At 36.6% G+C, this 15,388-nt stretch overlaps 1 protein-coding gene across 2 annotated transcripts in view; it reads right to left on the reverse strand.

Annotated features, from left to right (window-relative positions):
* The window catches only part of CLTC (clathrin heavy chain), a 64,937-nt gene that overhangs the window by 39,026 nt on the left and 10,523 nt on the right, over positions 1–15,388 (reverse strand). For both annotated transcript variants that reach the window (XM_039247308.1, XM_039247309.1), the window contains exon 2: positions 2,719–2,926. In XM_039247308.1, the coding sequence (XP_039103239.1) occupies positions 2,719–2,926 (208 nt within the window). The remainder of the gene's footprint in view (positions 1–2,718; positions 2,927–15,388) is intronic.

The following is a 15,388-nucleotide window of genomic DNA, read 5'->3' on the forward strand; positions in this document are numbered from 1 at the left end:
AGGAGGAGGAAACAAAAGAGGGCAGTTTCAGATGCTGTTAATATACTGGAGATACAAACAAAATCCAAGCTTCATCTAATTAAGACAACAAACAGTAAAAGAAGGATGACATTTGCCTTGAGTGTTAAGAGTTCACGGAGTCAGATGCAAGGGCTTGTACTTCTAATTTGAAATCTAGCAGTCTGAAAAAGTGATTAGGTCAAAGCCCACAGCTATCACTAGGCTATCTAATCCAGAATAGCCCTTAGAGACCAAGGAAAACTCCATTCCTGAGCCACAGAGAATCTGGCTCTTGAAGAACAAAAATTATAAGATAGTAGCAGGGGAGGGGTGATGGGATGGGACACAAAACATACAGCTTTGTACCATGACCCTTCTTACCACATGTGTAAAAACTTCTTTCATAAAACAAAGAACGCTATTCCCATCCCACACAGTATGAAAACCACAACCAGACTTGAACAATTGTTAGTTACAGTCCTGTTTATAAAAAGAAGCCAATGGTTTAAAATTGGCTTCAGAGGGCAGCAGTACTGGGGAATGACTTATTTCTTTTGCTGCCTTTCCTAATCCCTAGTTAATTAGACTTTTATTGGTTTTTTACACAAAAGGGGTTGGGGTATATATATATGTAGGGTGATTTGGGGAAGAGGGCAGGGGATGACAGCTTAACTCTGTAGTGTGGACATACAAGCACAAATCTATAATGCTATTATTACAATGCTCTGAAAATCTTTCCAATTTATTCTTTTTATAGAACAGGACAATAACTAATACAATCTAATTTAAGATAACTCACCATCTGCACACATAAGAAAGCATTAAGAAATGTGATAAGATAACAATAACATTAAAAATAGAAAAGAATTGTGAAAAAATTAAAATGATGGCCTTTTAATAGAGAGGTGTGAGTTGCTAAGCAGTCAAATCTAAATTTTTCTTTTTAATTTTTTAATGTTTTATTTTTGAGAAGATACAGAGTGCAAGCGGGGGAGAGGAAGAAAGAGAGGAAGACACAGAATCTGGCGCAGGCTCTAGGCTCTGAGCTGTCAGCACAGGGCCTGACGCGGGGCTCAAACCCACAAACTGTGAGATCATGACCTGAGCTGAAGACTGAGCCACCCAGGCCCCTTCAATTCCTTAAGGAGGCTGAAGGGAGCTTAATTCCTTAAAGTATAATATGTATTGTTTAACAGAAGCAAAAGCTTGTTGCTATAAAACCTGCAGTCCTAGGTGAAAGCTGAGACCTTTCCTTAAGATGAGACAAACAAATCCTATCCTGTATATGTTAATGATGACGTAGTTATTTGAATATGCTTGCGCCCAACCCTGTATTTGATCTCCAACTAGTATTACTACTAAATACAAAGTTTAAATTATGTGAAGAAAATCCATTTAAACACTTCAGCACCTTTAACAACTCACTTAACAAATTTATCAAGAAATTACTAGAAACCTAAAGCCTCCTCCTACTACCAAGAAGAAAAACAGTAAAGCAAAATACAGACAATTAAATGCCTTTAAAGTCAGCCAGCTTGTCACTTAGTCTTCTCACAAACTTGTGTCTTAAAGGGCTGGCGCACCTGGGTGGCTCAGTTAGCATCCAACTTCAGCTCAAGTCATGATCTCAGTTTGTGAGCTTGAGACCCGCATCAAGCTCTGTGCTGACAAGGAGCCTGCTTCGGATCCTCTGTTTCCCTCTCTCCCCCCTCCCCAATGGCCCCTAAAAATAAAGACCCATTTGGGGCACCTGGGTGGTTCAGTCAGTTAAGCATCTGACTCTGGATCCTGGCTCAAACTCACAAACTTGCTGTCAGTGAAGAGACTGGGATTCTCTTTCTCCCTTGCTTTCTGCTCCTCCCCCACTCGCTCATGTTTGCTCTCTCAAATAAACATTAAAATAATAATAAACATTTTTTAAATTAAGAAAAAAAGGGTCAATTACATTCTCATTCTACAGCTCAAAGGAAAAAATTAATATAGGCTCCCAAACAGTATGATGTTTTTTGAAGTGCTTGGACTGATAGGTTGTATAGTTCTGTACTGTGTGACAACTAAAAAGTTAGTTTGAGTAAACTTTCATACCCTTGATTCCAAAACTTTAATATCCATTTACATATATTTCTAACATGTAAAGTGTACACTGTAAATTTAAAACAAATAAGTAGGCTTCACACTCAACGTGAGGCTTAAACTCATAACCCTGAGATTAAGAGTGACATGTTTACTGACTGAGCCAGCGAGGCACCCAATTCCAAGACATTTTTAGAACTTGATAATATCTAAATGAAAACACACACCTGAAGTATAAAAAACCACAACGTAAATGTTAAGTTTATCTTCATAACAAAATCTTGCAATGTTTAAGTGCTAATATTAAAGCGTATTTTATTTCAGGATATAAATTACTAATTTCTTGTCTTCTGTAGATGGATTTATGTTCTTAGCACAGTCTTATCACACTGGGGTTACAAAATTTAAATTCATTGAATCTAAAACTTAAAATTTTTCCAAATAGATCTATGCTGAATAGAAAGACATTTCACAGAAACATACTAAGCCATGAAAGTACTTAAAATCAAATTTACGAATAGCTTCAACTTTGCAGATTTAACCAAATTTAATAAATATACTAAAAAAGGCAGATCGTTTTACTGTATTTGAATAAATTATACATAGGGGAAAAAAGAAAGAAAATCACCCCACAAACTTTTATACCTTTCAATGCAATTACTTTGCTAGCTGGATTCATGATGGCGCTGTCTGCTGAAATCGGTCTTCGAATTGGATTACTTGGGTCATTCATATCAATGATTACCACCTGGGCCTGCTCTCCTACTTTCTCTCTAATGCAGATGAATTTGTCTGACTCCATAGTTAGGGTACTGAAGCCAATATTTGCTGGGTTTATACCCAGATTCTGGAGCTGGGGGGGGGGGAAACAAAAAACAAAAAATCATGTTACAAAGTGAATCAGAAAGATTTGCTATTCATGTATTGTCATTACCTCCTTTAACCATTAATACTTCAAAGGTCAACAGTAACAACTCCATTATTCATTCAAATGAGGCCAAATTATGGACCTTCGGTTCTTCCAACAAGTATGGCATTCACCTATTTTATTATAACCTTGTAGTTACAACAAGAGGTTATGTTAACTCTGTGGTTATAACTAAGAGGCAGAACAAATACATAAAAAGGTAATGGAAAAAGCTACCTTTCGTGGCTCAGGGTATCTGAGGTCATTGATCTTTCTTGGTTTAAGATCTGTCCTCACTTACCCCCTTCAATATAATTTTCAGATTCCTAAAGTCCAATGTGTATAAGCAAGTGACTACTTAAAGAGATTAAAACTTTAAAAAGAGACTTAAAATTTCAGAGTTCTTATCAAAGGAACTAACAAAAGGAACTAATAAAAGCAGACAAGTAAACAACTGGCAATGCTTTGCAAAAACCTGGTCAAAAAAGGCCCACAGCTAAGGGAATGTGTTCAAGGAAAGCAGACAAGAGAATGCTCAACAGAAGAACAAATACTAAGGCCCGGAGATGTGACTATGAAAGTCCTGCGGAGCAAAAAATTAAGACAAGACTGATGAGCTGAATGTATCCCAGCAAGAATCCTGAATGACTTCAAAGGTAAAGGAAGCTACTTAAGGGTTTTAACAAGGAAAATAATGGAATCAGATTTGCTTTGTATATTAAGAAGATATTAAAGTATTTGCTAAATAAATACAGAGGATCTAAAGATGGTAGGTTTCTGAAAAAAAGTGTGTGAGAAAAAGCACTTGCTAGCAGGAGCTCTAATATTCTGGTGCCTAACTGCAGTCTGACAGATTACGTCCCACTAAAAAGTTAACTGAAGGCTTTATTAGCCTTGGCCAGACTATTTTTTCCAATGGATAATAAATTCACACGGAACAAAATCCAAAGAAAATTAAAAAGCATACACGTGCACGCACACACATCTCGCTCCTTTCTGCTCGTGACCCCCAGATATCCAATTTTCCTCTCCAGAGAGCACCATTGTCACTGCTCTCTTATGGACTGGCCCGAGTCAAGTTACTTGTATTTTATCTTAATTCTTTTGTCAAATTCTGCTAATCACACTTAATAATGAGGCCAGCTTCTGAACAAAATAAAACATAAGAGACTACATTTTATTCTCACTTCAATGACTGCAAGCACAACCAGTTATACAGTGTACTTATAATAACTTAGTTACTGAATACCAGGACAAAGAGTCAAGCAATAGTCTAACTATTAATACAAACGTGGTAATAAAGTAAAAGATTAACTAGCTTTACAAATTCAAGTATATGCTGCAATGCAAGGCAAGTACATAAGCTGATAAGTAATTTACAACAAATTTGGTTAAAATAAAATCTGATGAATTATTAATTTTCATTTCTTCATGACTTTAACTTTTGTATTAACTTTTAGGTCCAGAACTAATGAAAGATAAATGAGGCCCCCAACCACATACGAAGGGATTGTGGGTGGGTTTCAGAAGGCCTTATACAAACCAACCTGTCTGTCTAGTTTCAAAGATATATACATCTATTTTTCTGAGTGGACGGGTCCTCAGACTCGTGTAAAATTTTTAAATTTTATTTATTATTTTTAGAAGAGAGAAAGAGAGACAAAGAGCAGAGTAGGAGCAGAGAGAGAGAGAAAATCCCAAGGTGGTTCCACACTGTCATGTGGGGCTCCATTGCACAAGCCATGAAATCATGACTTGAGCCAAAAGCAAGTGTTAGATGCTCAACTGAGTGAGCCACCCAGGTGCCCCTGTAGGGATTTTTAACCTGTTAATAGTAAATATTTTACATCAAAATATATTGGTTCATATGTAATAGTAATTAAGTTAATCCTCACTGTAGAAGTATCCACAAAGTGAGACGCTTAAACCAACTGACCTACCCAGGCGCCCCTCCATAGTAACCTTTCTAATAATTGTGGAGAAAAAACTTCAATGGCTTACAGACCACTCAGAACTATATGTGTAAGAGCAACACGTTATCTTCTAAACTATTCTGTGAAATAAGAATTCTAGGTTTCTAAGTCACTACACCAAGCATTCACATAAGGCAATTCTGAGTTTTCAATTGTCACAGCTTAAGTCCTAGAATGCTGAGAAAGGGTAAAAATTAATAGTGTTAGTCAAATAGTAACTAACTGAATACCAAATTACTCTTCAGAGGCAGGTGCAAGACAACTATAAGAAAAGAAAACTACTAGGAAAGACAGTAGAGGAAGAAAAAAGGAAACTCAAGAAACCTATGTCTCTTACTTCCAACTAGATCCCTAAATAAAAGCAGTCAGAAAAGCATGTGGTCAACAGTGAGCACTGACCTCCAACCTCACGGTTGTTTTATTTGCAGAAAATGCAGATTTGGTACAAACGGGTGGGGTGCTTGCACTCCTTGCAATCTATGTAATCCTTATTTTTCCCCCTCATTCTTCATTTACACATTCTATCAAGAGAGCTACACATATATATTTTTGATCTTTTCTACCAAGAATGTACTAGTACTATTCAAAATACTCCTTATGAAATAGACATCCATGCTTTATTTAAAAACAAAGTTAAACAAGAGGCAACTGTCAAGCTCTCACTAATCCCACATTTAAACATTTTAAAAAAGCATACTTAATTAATGCCCATTTACACAACTACACAGGAAACTGATCCTACCTACAAAGCCTCTCCCAGTTGTTAAGTGACAGAACTTCAAGTGACCTATTCCTATCAGTTAACAGAAAGTTACATCTGATTCTACTTCTCCAAATAAGATCAGTAAGATTTTTTTCCTTACTGGTGATCCTTTTCGTGACAGTGCTCAAAATACTCACCAATTCTTCCCATATTTTCCTGTGACAGTCAAAAGGGAAAGATCCCAAAACACACAGTAATAGGGTAAGTCACTATCATTATTAGCAATTCTGGCTTAGGTACATCCTTTAAATACATCTATAAAAGGATTAAGGGACATTAAGGAAGACACTTATTGGGATGAGCACTGGGTATTATATGTAGGGGATTAATCACTGGATTCTACTCCTGAAATCAGTATTGCTCTACATGCTTAGATATAAATTTAAAGGTAACAAATAATAAAAAATAAATAAAAGGGTTATACTAGACAACTATGTCTACTAATATCTATATACATTAAAGTTTTAAAATGCAACAATGGGGGCGCACCTGAGTGGCTCAGTCCTTATGCATCGGATTCTTGGCTTCAGCTCAAGCCATGATTTCGCAGTTCTTGAGTTTGAGCCCTACATGGGGCTCTGCGCTGGCAGTGTGGAGCCTGCTTGGGATTCTCTCTCTCAGCCTCTCCCTCTGCTTGTGTGCTCTCTTTCTCAAAAATAAACAAACTTAAAGCAACAATGTTTTTGTAAAAGTTTTTATTTATTTTTTTAGAAAAAGAGAAAGAGCACATGCAAGCAAGTGGGGGAGGAGAGAAAGAGAATGCTAAGCAGGCTTCAAAACACCACAAACCATACAAAATTCTTAGTAAATTATAAAGGCCTCATGGTATATGAGCAATCTACCACAGAAACTGTGCAACAAACCCCTAATAAACTCAGAGGGCATATGAGTCTCCAAACTTGCAATTTTCAGAGAGTGTTTTATATTTGGATAATAATATCCAAATTCTGGCTACATTTTTTATATTCTCAATTGGCAAAATGTTGCTACTACTGAACCTGGGGAAATTCTGTTTGACATATGCTTGGAAATTTCTAGTAAAAATTTTTTTAACTTCAAAAAAGTTCTACTTTTTATTATAAATTAAGAATATGGAGTCAGGGCACCTGAGTAGCTCAGTCAGTTAAGGGTCTGACTCTTGATTTTGGCTCAGGTCACCATCTCATGGTTGGTAAGATCAAGCCCCCTGTTGGATTCCACACTGACTACAGAACCTGCACTCTCACTCACTCTCTCTATTAAAAAACAAAACAAAACAAAAAAAAAACCACCTTAGGTCCAAGAAAAGGGGTTACTTATTTTCTTGAATAGTTACTATACGCATAGAGCAAAGTATTCAAACAGTACAAAAGGATACACTGTGAAAAGTGACCCACCTATGTTTCTAGTAATACCTCTCTCCCCCCAAGCAATTAGAGATGCTTTTCCATCTTAGGGACAGCTTATGTGTACGAAAGTATAGATTTCCATACTCCTTTTAAACAAAACAAAACACTAATTGCATATGCACAAATTATCAACTTCTCTCTTTTAAAAGAAAACCAACTCAAATGTTGCAATTCGTTGGGTTTCCACACTACATTCTGGGCACTAACCCGTAAGTGGCACTATTGTAGGCCCTGACACTTAAGCCTAGTTTAGTTTCCAAAAAGTTAAGTCAATTTACTGTTAATTGGTCAAACCAAAACTCTGGAGAGTCCTGGAGTCACACATTAGAAATGATACAAAAATGTTTCTTCTTCCCTCCCCCCTCCTCTCACCCCAATTTGGATTAAAATGCCTGGGGTGGGGGTGGGGGGCAGGGAACACTACATTTCTAGTTTTTGTGGTGAGACATATAGATAGTATTTCAGATTCCCCATTATCTAGAGAACACAGAAGGTTCTTCATTCAAGTAGACAATTACTATAAAAATGTATAACTTTGATTATGAAGTACAAGCATCATCCAAAATTAGTTGGTTCTGCAGATTCTTCATAAGAACAAAACATCTGGGTTTAATTCTAGTTTTGTCACTTAAATGATCATGGGCTAATTAATCAGTTATCTGTGTACCTGTTTCCTCCTCTGGAACATCTGACATGACAGCACCTTCTTAGAACAGTGTTTAATGTAGATCACTGAGAACAATAGATACTTTTATTTGATTTTTTTTTATGTTTTATTTATTTCTGAGAGAGACAGACAGCGTGAGCGGGGGAGGGTCAGAGAGAGAGGGAGATACAGAATCCGAAACAGGCTCCAGACTCTGAGCTAGCTGTCAGCACAGAGCCTGACACAGGGCTCAAGTCCATGAACCATGAGATCATGACCTGAGCCGAAGTCGGACGCTTAACCGACTGAGCCACCCAGGTGCCCCTCAATAGACACTTTTAGAACACACAACTCATGAGTACTTAGGCCAGCTCAAGATTAGCTTTTCTTATATTTGCATTTATCTACTTAATTCAGCTGTCCTACAGGTTGGATGAAACTCTGGGTGTGAATATCTTTTGACTACTGATAATAGATTAGTGGTCTCTGGGTGCTTAACTTACTCAGACATTGTGAAATGCCCCCTCCCTTTTTTTTTTTTTTTTTTAAGAATAGGAAATTATACTTACAAACTTTCAATTCTGCTCTTTAATTTGCCTAAAGTTAGGTAGAAACCAAAATCTCAAAACCATGTAGTATGGAACCGTGTAACATTTTCATACTAAGTAACCCTATTTTATTTTAATTCTTATTTTTAGGTGCACCATGGAACACACTGCTAAGGCTTGCCACAAACTTGGCAAATATGCTCTACCACCTTTGCTGAGGGAGCAAGCTGGGAAAGCTAAAGCAAACAGATGGCATAAAGTCAGTACCATCAAAAACTCTCTTTACCCTACAGAGCTCGAAACAAACAACAACAACAACAACAACAAACAGAAGTTAAAATGTAAAGCAAGCATAGAATTTCACTCTTCAATGTGCAGAAAAGCTTAGGCCACACACACACACACACACACACACGCACACACCTTTACTACACCTTTCCCAAACCAGAAGTTTCCCAATGTTGAGGTTCCCACAGCTTAGGCCACTGCCACACACACACACACACACACACACACACACACCCCTTTACCACACCTTTCCCAAACCAGAGTTTCTCAATGTTGAGGTTCCCAATGTTTCCTAATCTGCCTATGCCACATAAGTCCAGGTCAATTCACCCAACTCAATTTAAGTTCTTCAAATAAAAGAACTTTCTTAAAGAGTGAAAGCCTCTTCCATTTTTGCTCTTCAATATGTCTAATATTACAGAGGCAAAAATAATCTTACAGAAAGATAGCGTTTCTTTTACAATATGTATACTATTAATTACTTTTCAGGACAATTACAGACTAAAAGAGGTTTATGAAATCAGGAGTCCACACTAGTATAAATAAAAAATATAAATAACAAAAAATGAAAAACTGTTACTTATAAAGAAAGCAAACTTAAAAATGGTGAAAGACCAATCAATAGAATTTTTTAAAAGTCACTCTTTTGCAAGTATCACAATAATTGATTCAGAGAAAATCATCAATGAATACTAAAATTAATGGATGAAATTTTGAGGAATAACATTACTTACACAGACTCACAGTACTTCCTAAGCTACTTGGGGAAAAGAGATTCAGAGTGAAGAAACCTGTCAGACACAACCTTCATCAAACGATCAAAGTTAATACCACCAGCAATAGGTCTGATCAACAGTATGTGTTTCCTGATATGATCCAGTACAAAGGCACTAAGGCATTACTTCTGTGGTATTCTTGCTGAGAGTATATAACCTGGACTAATCACGAGGACCCATTTTTGAGGAATCAAAATTGAGGAACATTACACAAAACAAATGATGAATGCTTTTCAGAAGTATCTGTTTTAAAATACAGAGTTCCAGTCGGGCTCTGGGCTAACAGGACAGAGCCTGCTTGGGATTCTCTTTCCCTCTCAGTCCCTCCCCTACTCATGTTCTCTCTCCCCCTCTCCCTCTCCCTCTCCAAGAAAATAAACTTTAAAAAATAGGGGCACCTGGATGTCTCAGCTGGTTGAGTATGTGACGCATGATTTTGGCTCAGGTCATGATCTTAGGGTTTCGGGATTCAGCCCTGTCAGGCTCCACACTGACAGCACAAAACCTGCTTGGGATCCTCTCTCCCTCTCTCTTGCACTCTCTTTCTCTCAAAATGAATTAAAAAAATTTTTTCTCACTTTCTAAAGATGTAGGCTGAGGTATTTAGAAGTGAAAGGTCATGATGGCTTGAATTTCTTTAAAACGTTTAAAACAAAAAAAGCACACATAACAAAATATTAAAAAATCTAGATGACTGGGTATATGGCTTTCCCCAGTTCTTCTATGAAAGCTTGCAATTTTTTTTTAAGTTTTAAAAAGGGATTAATCTATACTCTCTTATGGTTACAGATATTAAAAATTAAATTTATAAGGATTAGATTTTTATAGGCAATTTACCTGTAGGGCAGGAAGGAACAATACAACTTTCAAAAGGTAAAGATGAAAATCAAACCAAAGAGTGATGTAATTCAAGTTAAGAGTTATACTCTAAAGGAGTTGTACACTGGAGGTCTGTCCAATCAGAACGAAGATTTGCTGCACTGTCCAAGAAAAACGACTGATCACATGCAGCTATTCAATTTTAAGTATATAAAATATTCAGTTCCCCAGTCACATGAGACACATTTCAAGTACTGAACAACCACATGTGACTACTAATGGAAGGCACAAACTATACACTTCCATCATTGCCCAGTCTAATGAAGAGCAATGTTTTCAGACATTTTTCTTGAGAATCCAACAAGGAGAAAAGGATAAGTTGACATTAAACACTGGCAAAATTGGAAGGGCAGTGGTAAAGTTATACAAAGATTTCAAACAAGATAATGAGACACAGGAAAAAGTTGAACTTTCAAGTTTTCAAATCCAGATAGCTTGCGGGAGGCTTGGGAGAAAAAATCTGCAAAGTTCAACACTAGCGGAAGTGAGAACCCAAGGGAAGAACACCTCAACTTGGGTGCTCTTTCCTCTCAAGAAATCAATAAACTTTCAAATAGCAAAGGCCCAGGGCTACAAAGGATTAACAATGTGCAGATGTAATAAGATGCAATTTCTTCAAAAAACATGAGAAAAGAGAGGCCTGTCTCTATTTCCAAGATGTTGATAAGTATCTAAGATTTTCGTAAGATATTCATAATTTCTAACATTCATAAATACCATAACTTTTGGAAAAAGATACACACTGTATGATGAATCTCTAATTTAAAAAATGATGTGTGGAAAAGACTATTAAAATTAAAGAGATATGGTAAAAAATTGTATTTTTATTTATTTTGAGAAAGAGAGAACATGAAGGAGGTACAGAGAAGAAAGGAGAGCCAGAATGCCAACCAGGCTCCCTGTAGTCAGAACAAAGCCCAACACAGCGCTCAATCTCAAGAACTCCGAGATCATGAACTGAACCAAAAGCAAGATTTGGGACACTAAACCAACTGAGCCACCCCTAAAAAAAAAGTTGTTTTAGCTTCAGCAATATTAGATTCAGAAAACTATTTTAAAGGCTCATCAGTTCTTAATGCCTTAAAAGCTTTGTTTTTCCTGTCTTGGTTTTGAAACTATACTTGGTTTGACTGTAAACATGGCAAGCAGAAAAGATAGTGTCCATTCACGCTTGAGCAAAGCATGCCTAGGTGCTACATGAAAGGCTGAAGTGATTTAGCACACATCAAGCACTTAAAACAGTGAGAGGCCACATAACCACTCCCTATATTTCAGGGATTTACTTTATGGATTTCTGTCATTTTACAGTTATCTAGCTCCGGGACATGTGACATCATGATATATACTATTTCAAAACAGAATGGCTGATGTCATCCTACTAACATTACATAGCCAAACCTATGGTAGGCCAATTTACTTTACTCAAAACATGACAAAAACAAAACATTACAAAAAAATTACTAGAGATTGCTTAAGAAACCTTCCATATATATACACATGGAAGGTATCAGGAACCCAGTGATGGAGAGGCAGTACCTTATTAGAATACATTAGTGATTAAACAAACTAAGAAAATATTGTTAAAGGGACCGAACAGACTATGGCTATATGCAATCCAGTAATATGCATTTATTATAAAGGGCAGAAAATGCTAGCAAAAGACAATACAACCAGGTAAAAAACCATGCTGTTTTCTTATGTTTATTTTTGAGAGAAAGAGAGAAGAAAGTGCTCACATGAACAAGCAAGGAGAGGGAGAGAGAACCCCAAGCAGGCTCTGTGCTGATTGCAGAGAGCCCGGTATGGGGCTCAATGTCACAAACTGCAAGATTATGACCTGAGCCAAAATAGTCAACTGAGCCATCCAGGCATGCCCCTGCTATTCTTCAATGCCCAATTCTTGGACTAAAGAGGAGACTGTGTTAACACAAAGTCTCTATCACAGCAATCAATCACAATTGTTTACGCTTACAAACATAATGTAATTAAAGAAATATTTGTCTTGCTTTGAGCCTACTAATTTCAACCAACAGGTGTTACATTTGATCAAATAGGAACATTCACTGCAAACAGTCTTCTTTATAAGCATACTTGGGGAGTTTGCTTCCTAACGAATGACTGGTAAACTCAGAAGAGAACTCATTCACCAGCTGTATCAGCTGAAAATCAAAATACATTAAAACTTGTGTTTATGACAGCATTACTAAAAAAGGGCTTAGCTTTACACTTTCCAGATCCTTCCTCCTTGTTTCATCTGAATAGTTAGAATGGAAAGGAAGTATGTATGAGCTAGTGTATTTCACATAAGACTATTTTGTAGGTGCTCTATGTATTGTTCTATTTCAGTTACCTTTTCTGTAAATGAATCCTGTCTCTTGATAAAGACTTAATAAGTGTTAACACTAGAGTTAAGAAGTCAACAATTTGAGAGAGACCTGCTGATACCTGGATATCACTCAATGTTGTTATTTTTTTTCATTGTAGTTATTTTGAAGTTAAGTGCCTTAAGACTTGGTTAACTTCCTATCCCAAGTATTTCACTCAGCGTAATTTCCTTTAAAAACCCCTAAATATCCTCTACCTTCACTAATATCAACCACAGTTAAAAAAAAAATGCTGACACCAGTCACTTCACTGAGCCCTTGAAACTAGCCATGAAACTAGCAGAATGTCAAATAAAAACTGCAGTTTCTGTCTTCTACAGGAAATGAAGACAAATGCTGAGAATGCAGCATTCCTTTAGTTCTTCCATCAACAGGATACTGGCCATTGTTTTGTGTGCTCCACACATTTCAAGCAAGAAGTAAAAATGCCTTTAATTCTTGCTGACCCTTTGTTTCTACTCCATGTTAGCCTTTGAGGCAATCACAGTCTCTTAGAATTGGGACTCTTGTCACCCACTCCAAAATTAAATACTATATTCAAGAAGCCACAGTTGGACTGTAAGACTATTAGTTTTGGTAAATTATCAGGAAATTCAAAGAGAATTTTTCCTACTTATAAAAGCCAACTACTGACAGGAAAACGTTAAAAGCTTACATTTGACCAGTCCAATAATTAGATGAAATAGTACACCTCAATTCTGACCAAACTGCAGGGCAATATAGGTTAAGTTTTTTTTTTAAGTCTCGAATCTTGCAGGTTCTCCAAGGTTATATACCCTTTTCTGCATAAATGCCATTCAGCTGGCACAGAAGTAGTAAACACTACCAAAGTCATAACTGATTACAGGTATGTATGTATGAATGTTTGTGTGTTGAGGGGAGGGGGGTGACATAGACTTTATCCAAACATTCTTCTTGAAGAACTAGAAATGAGGCTTACTTTGAGGGTTCAAGATTATAATACTAAATGCTGACCTAACATAAAAATCTTCAAAGGATGATGTGAATGTCCCTAGGCAGACACCACAGGCTTGGTTTCCTGGTGTAAGTAACTAAAAATCTGGCCAGTTTCCTTACTACTAAAACTGTAAAGGTCTCAAAGAAACTTCATTCTATGACACAACTTCTCAACAACTTCCCAAAATGTATTTTTAAGTGGGAGCCCAGTGATTAAGCTCAACCCTGTTTGTTACTGCTGCACATATTCATGTCTTTTTCTAACCTATACCAACATACCTGCTAAGAAATTAGACATTATGCGGTTGGAGCAATCATTTAAAGCATGATCAGCACATAAGCGTTACAAGTTACAAGGTCAGAATCAATTTTTTTACATCTGAATCACTGGAATATTTCCCTGTGAATCTAAATGCCAAAAATTCGAAGTTCAACAGAGTCAACAAATTAACCCTTGGCATAAAGAGTTATAAGCTTTCTCAGCATCACTTAATATTAACAAATTCAGAGAGTCTGAAACATTAAAATGACTAAATGACCAGGATAGATTTTCTAATACCTATTGAGCATCTATTATTTGGCAACATTAATTCAAAATTTATAGCCTACTATTTAACTGTAAGTTTTGTGTGAAACTGCCTTTCTTTACTTTGTTAAGCTATAAATTTGTCATTACTACAAAGGTAACAACATACAGGGAAAATAACAGGTTTTAGACTCAGAGTTTAGAGTATACAATTTGTACGTAGCTCATGTGTTCTAAAAAGTGATAAAAACTTTCCATCCCCAAACCCTACAGATACTGCTTCACTGTCTGACATGCAGTCAGGGAGAGGGTATGCTATGAATGCTTGTAGATTTTTTTTTTTTTTTAATTCATGGTACTAAAACTTCCCCAGGCCTGTCTCAAACGCTTCTGAACCCTTTAAACCTTGCTGCTTCTTTCATAGCAGTTAAACTGTCTTCCATTGTCTGAAAAGTGCCTCCATTCCAATTATTTTGGTTTCTGTAACTCTTAGACTTGTAACCTATTCTGTCACACCTCCTCTTGTTTTAATTCTGGAATTTCTTTCTAAATTTAAAATCTTCAAAAAATTTTTTCAAGTTCATCTTCCACATCGCTGATGTCCACAGGGGAAATTCTACTCCTAACTGCTCCAGAATCAATTGTTTCTGTATATATCGTATTACTGCAGCTCTTTACCACCATGGGTCTTTCTATTCATATTGTATCAAGTTTCTTTACATGCCACAGATAATGCTAACAGTTTCCTGAAGCTTCTTCCAGTTCCAATAGAAAAAAACTTTTAAGGATTTCCTCAGATCTCTTCCTAGTTCTATAGTATTTTTTCCCATAATCACACATTTAAACAACTAATGAGCAGCTATTTATTGTATGCCAGATACCACGCTAATACAGACAATTCTACAGTAAATGAGCTATGGCCTTCTCTACTCAGTGCGTCACAAGCACACAGCAATTACAATGGTGTAATTACAAAGGATGCATGGCTAGCCCAAATATATGTAGGCGAATACATGGTGTCTCAGGAGAAAGTGAAATACCATCTAAAGCAGGACACATAATTTAAGAGAGGACAGAGCGACAAAACTTGGAGGAGGACACATAGAACTAAAAATACCATTATGTGTCCAAATGGGGTATTTATCTTAGCAAGCAAACCATTCCCTAGACACTCAAAAAAAGCTTTTAACTAGTATTAATTAGAATGTGGAAAAACTGGAACTCTCATACATTGCTGGTGGGGATGTAAAATGGTACATCTGCCGTGAAAAACCGTTGGA

This window comes from Hyaena hyaena, unplaced genomic scaffold (genome assembly GCF_003009895.1).
Source record: "Hyaena hyaena isolate Hyena2069 unplaced genomic scaffold, ASM300989v1 scaffold_298, whole genome shotgun sequence".
In the NCBI taxonomy this organism is placed as follows: Eukaryota; Metazoa; Chordata; class Mammalia; order Carnivora; family Hyaenidae; genus Hyaena; species Hyaena hyaena.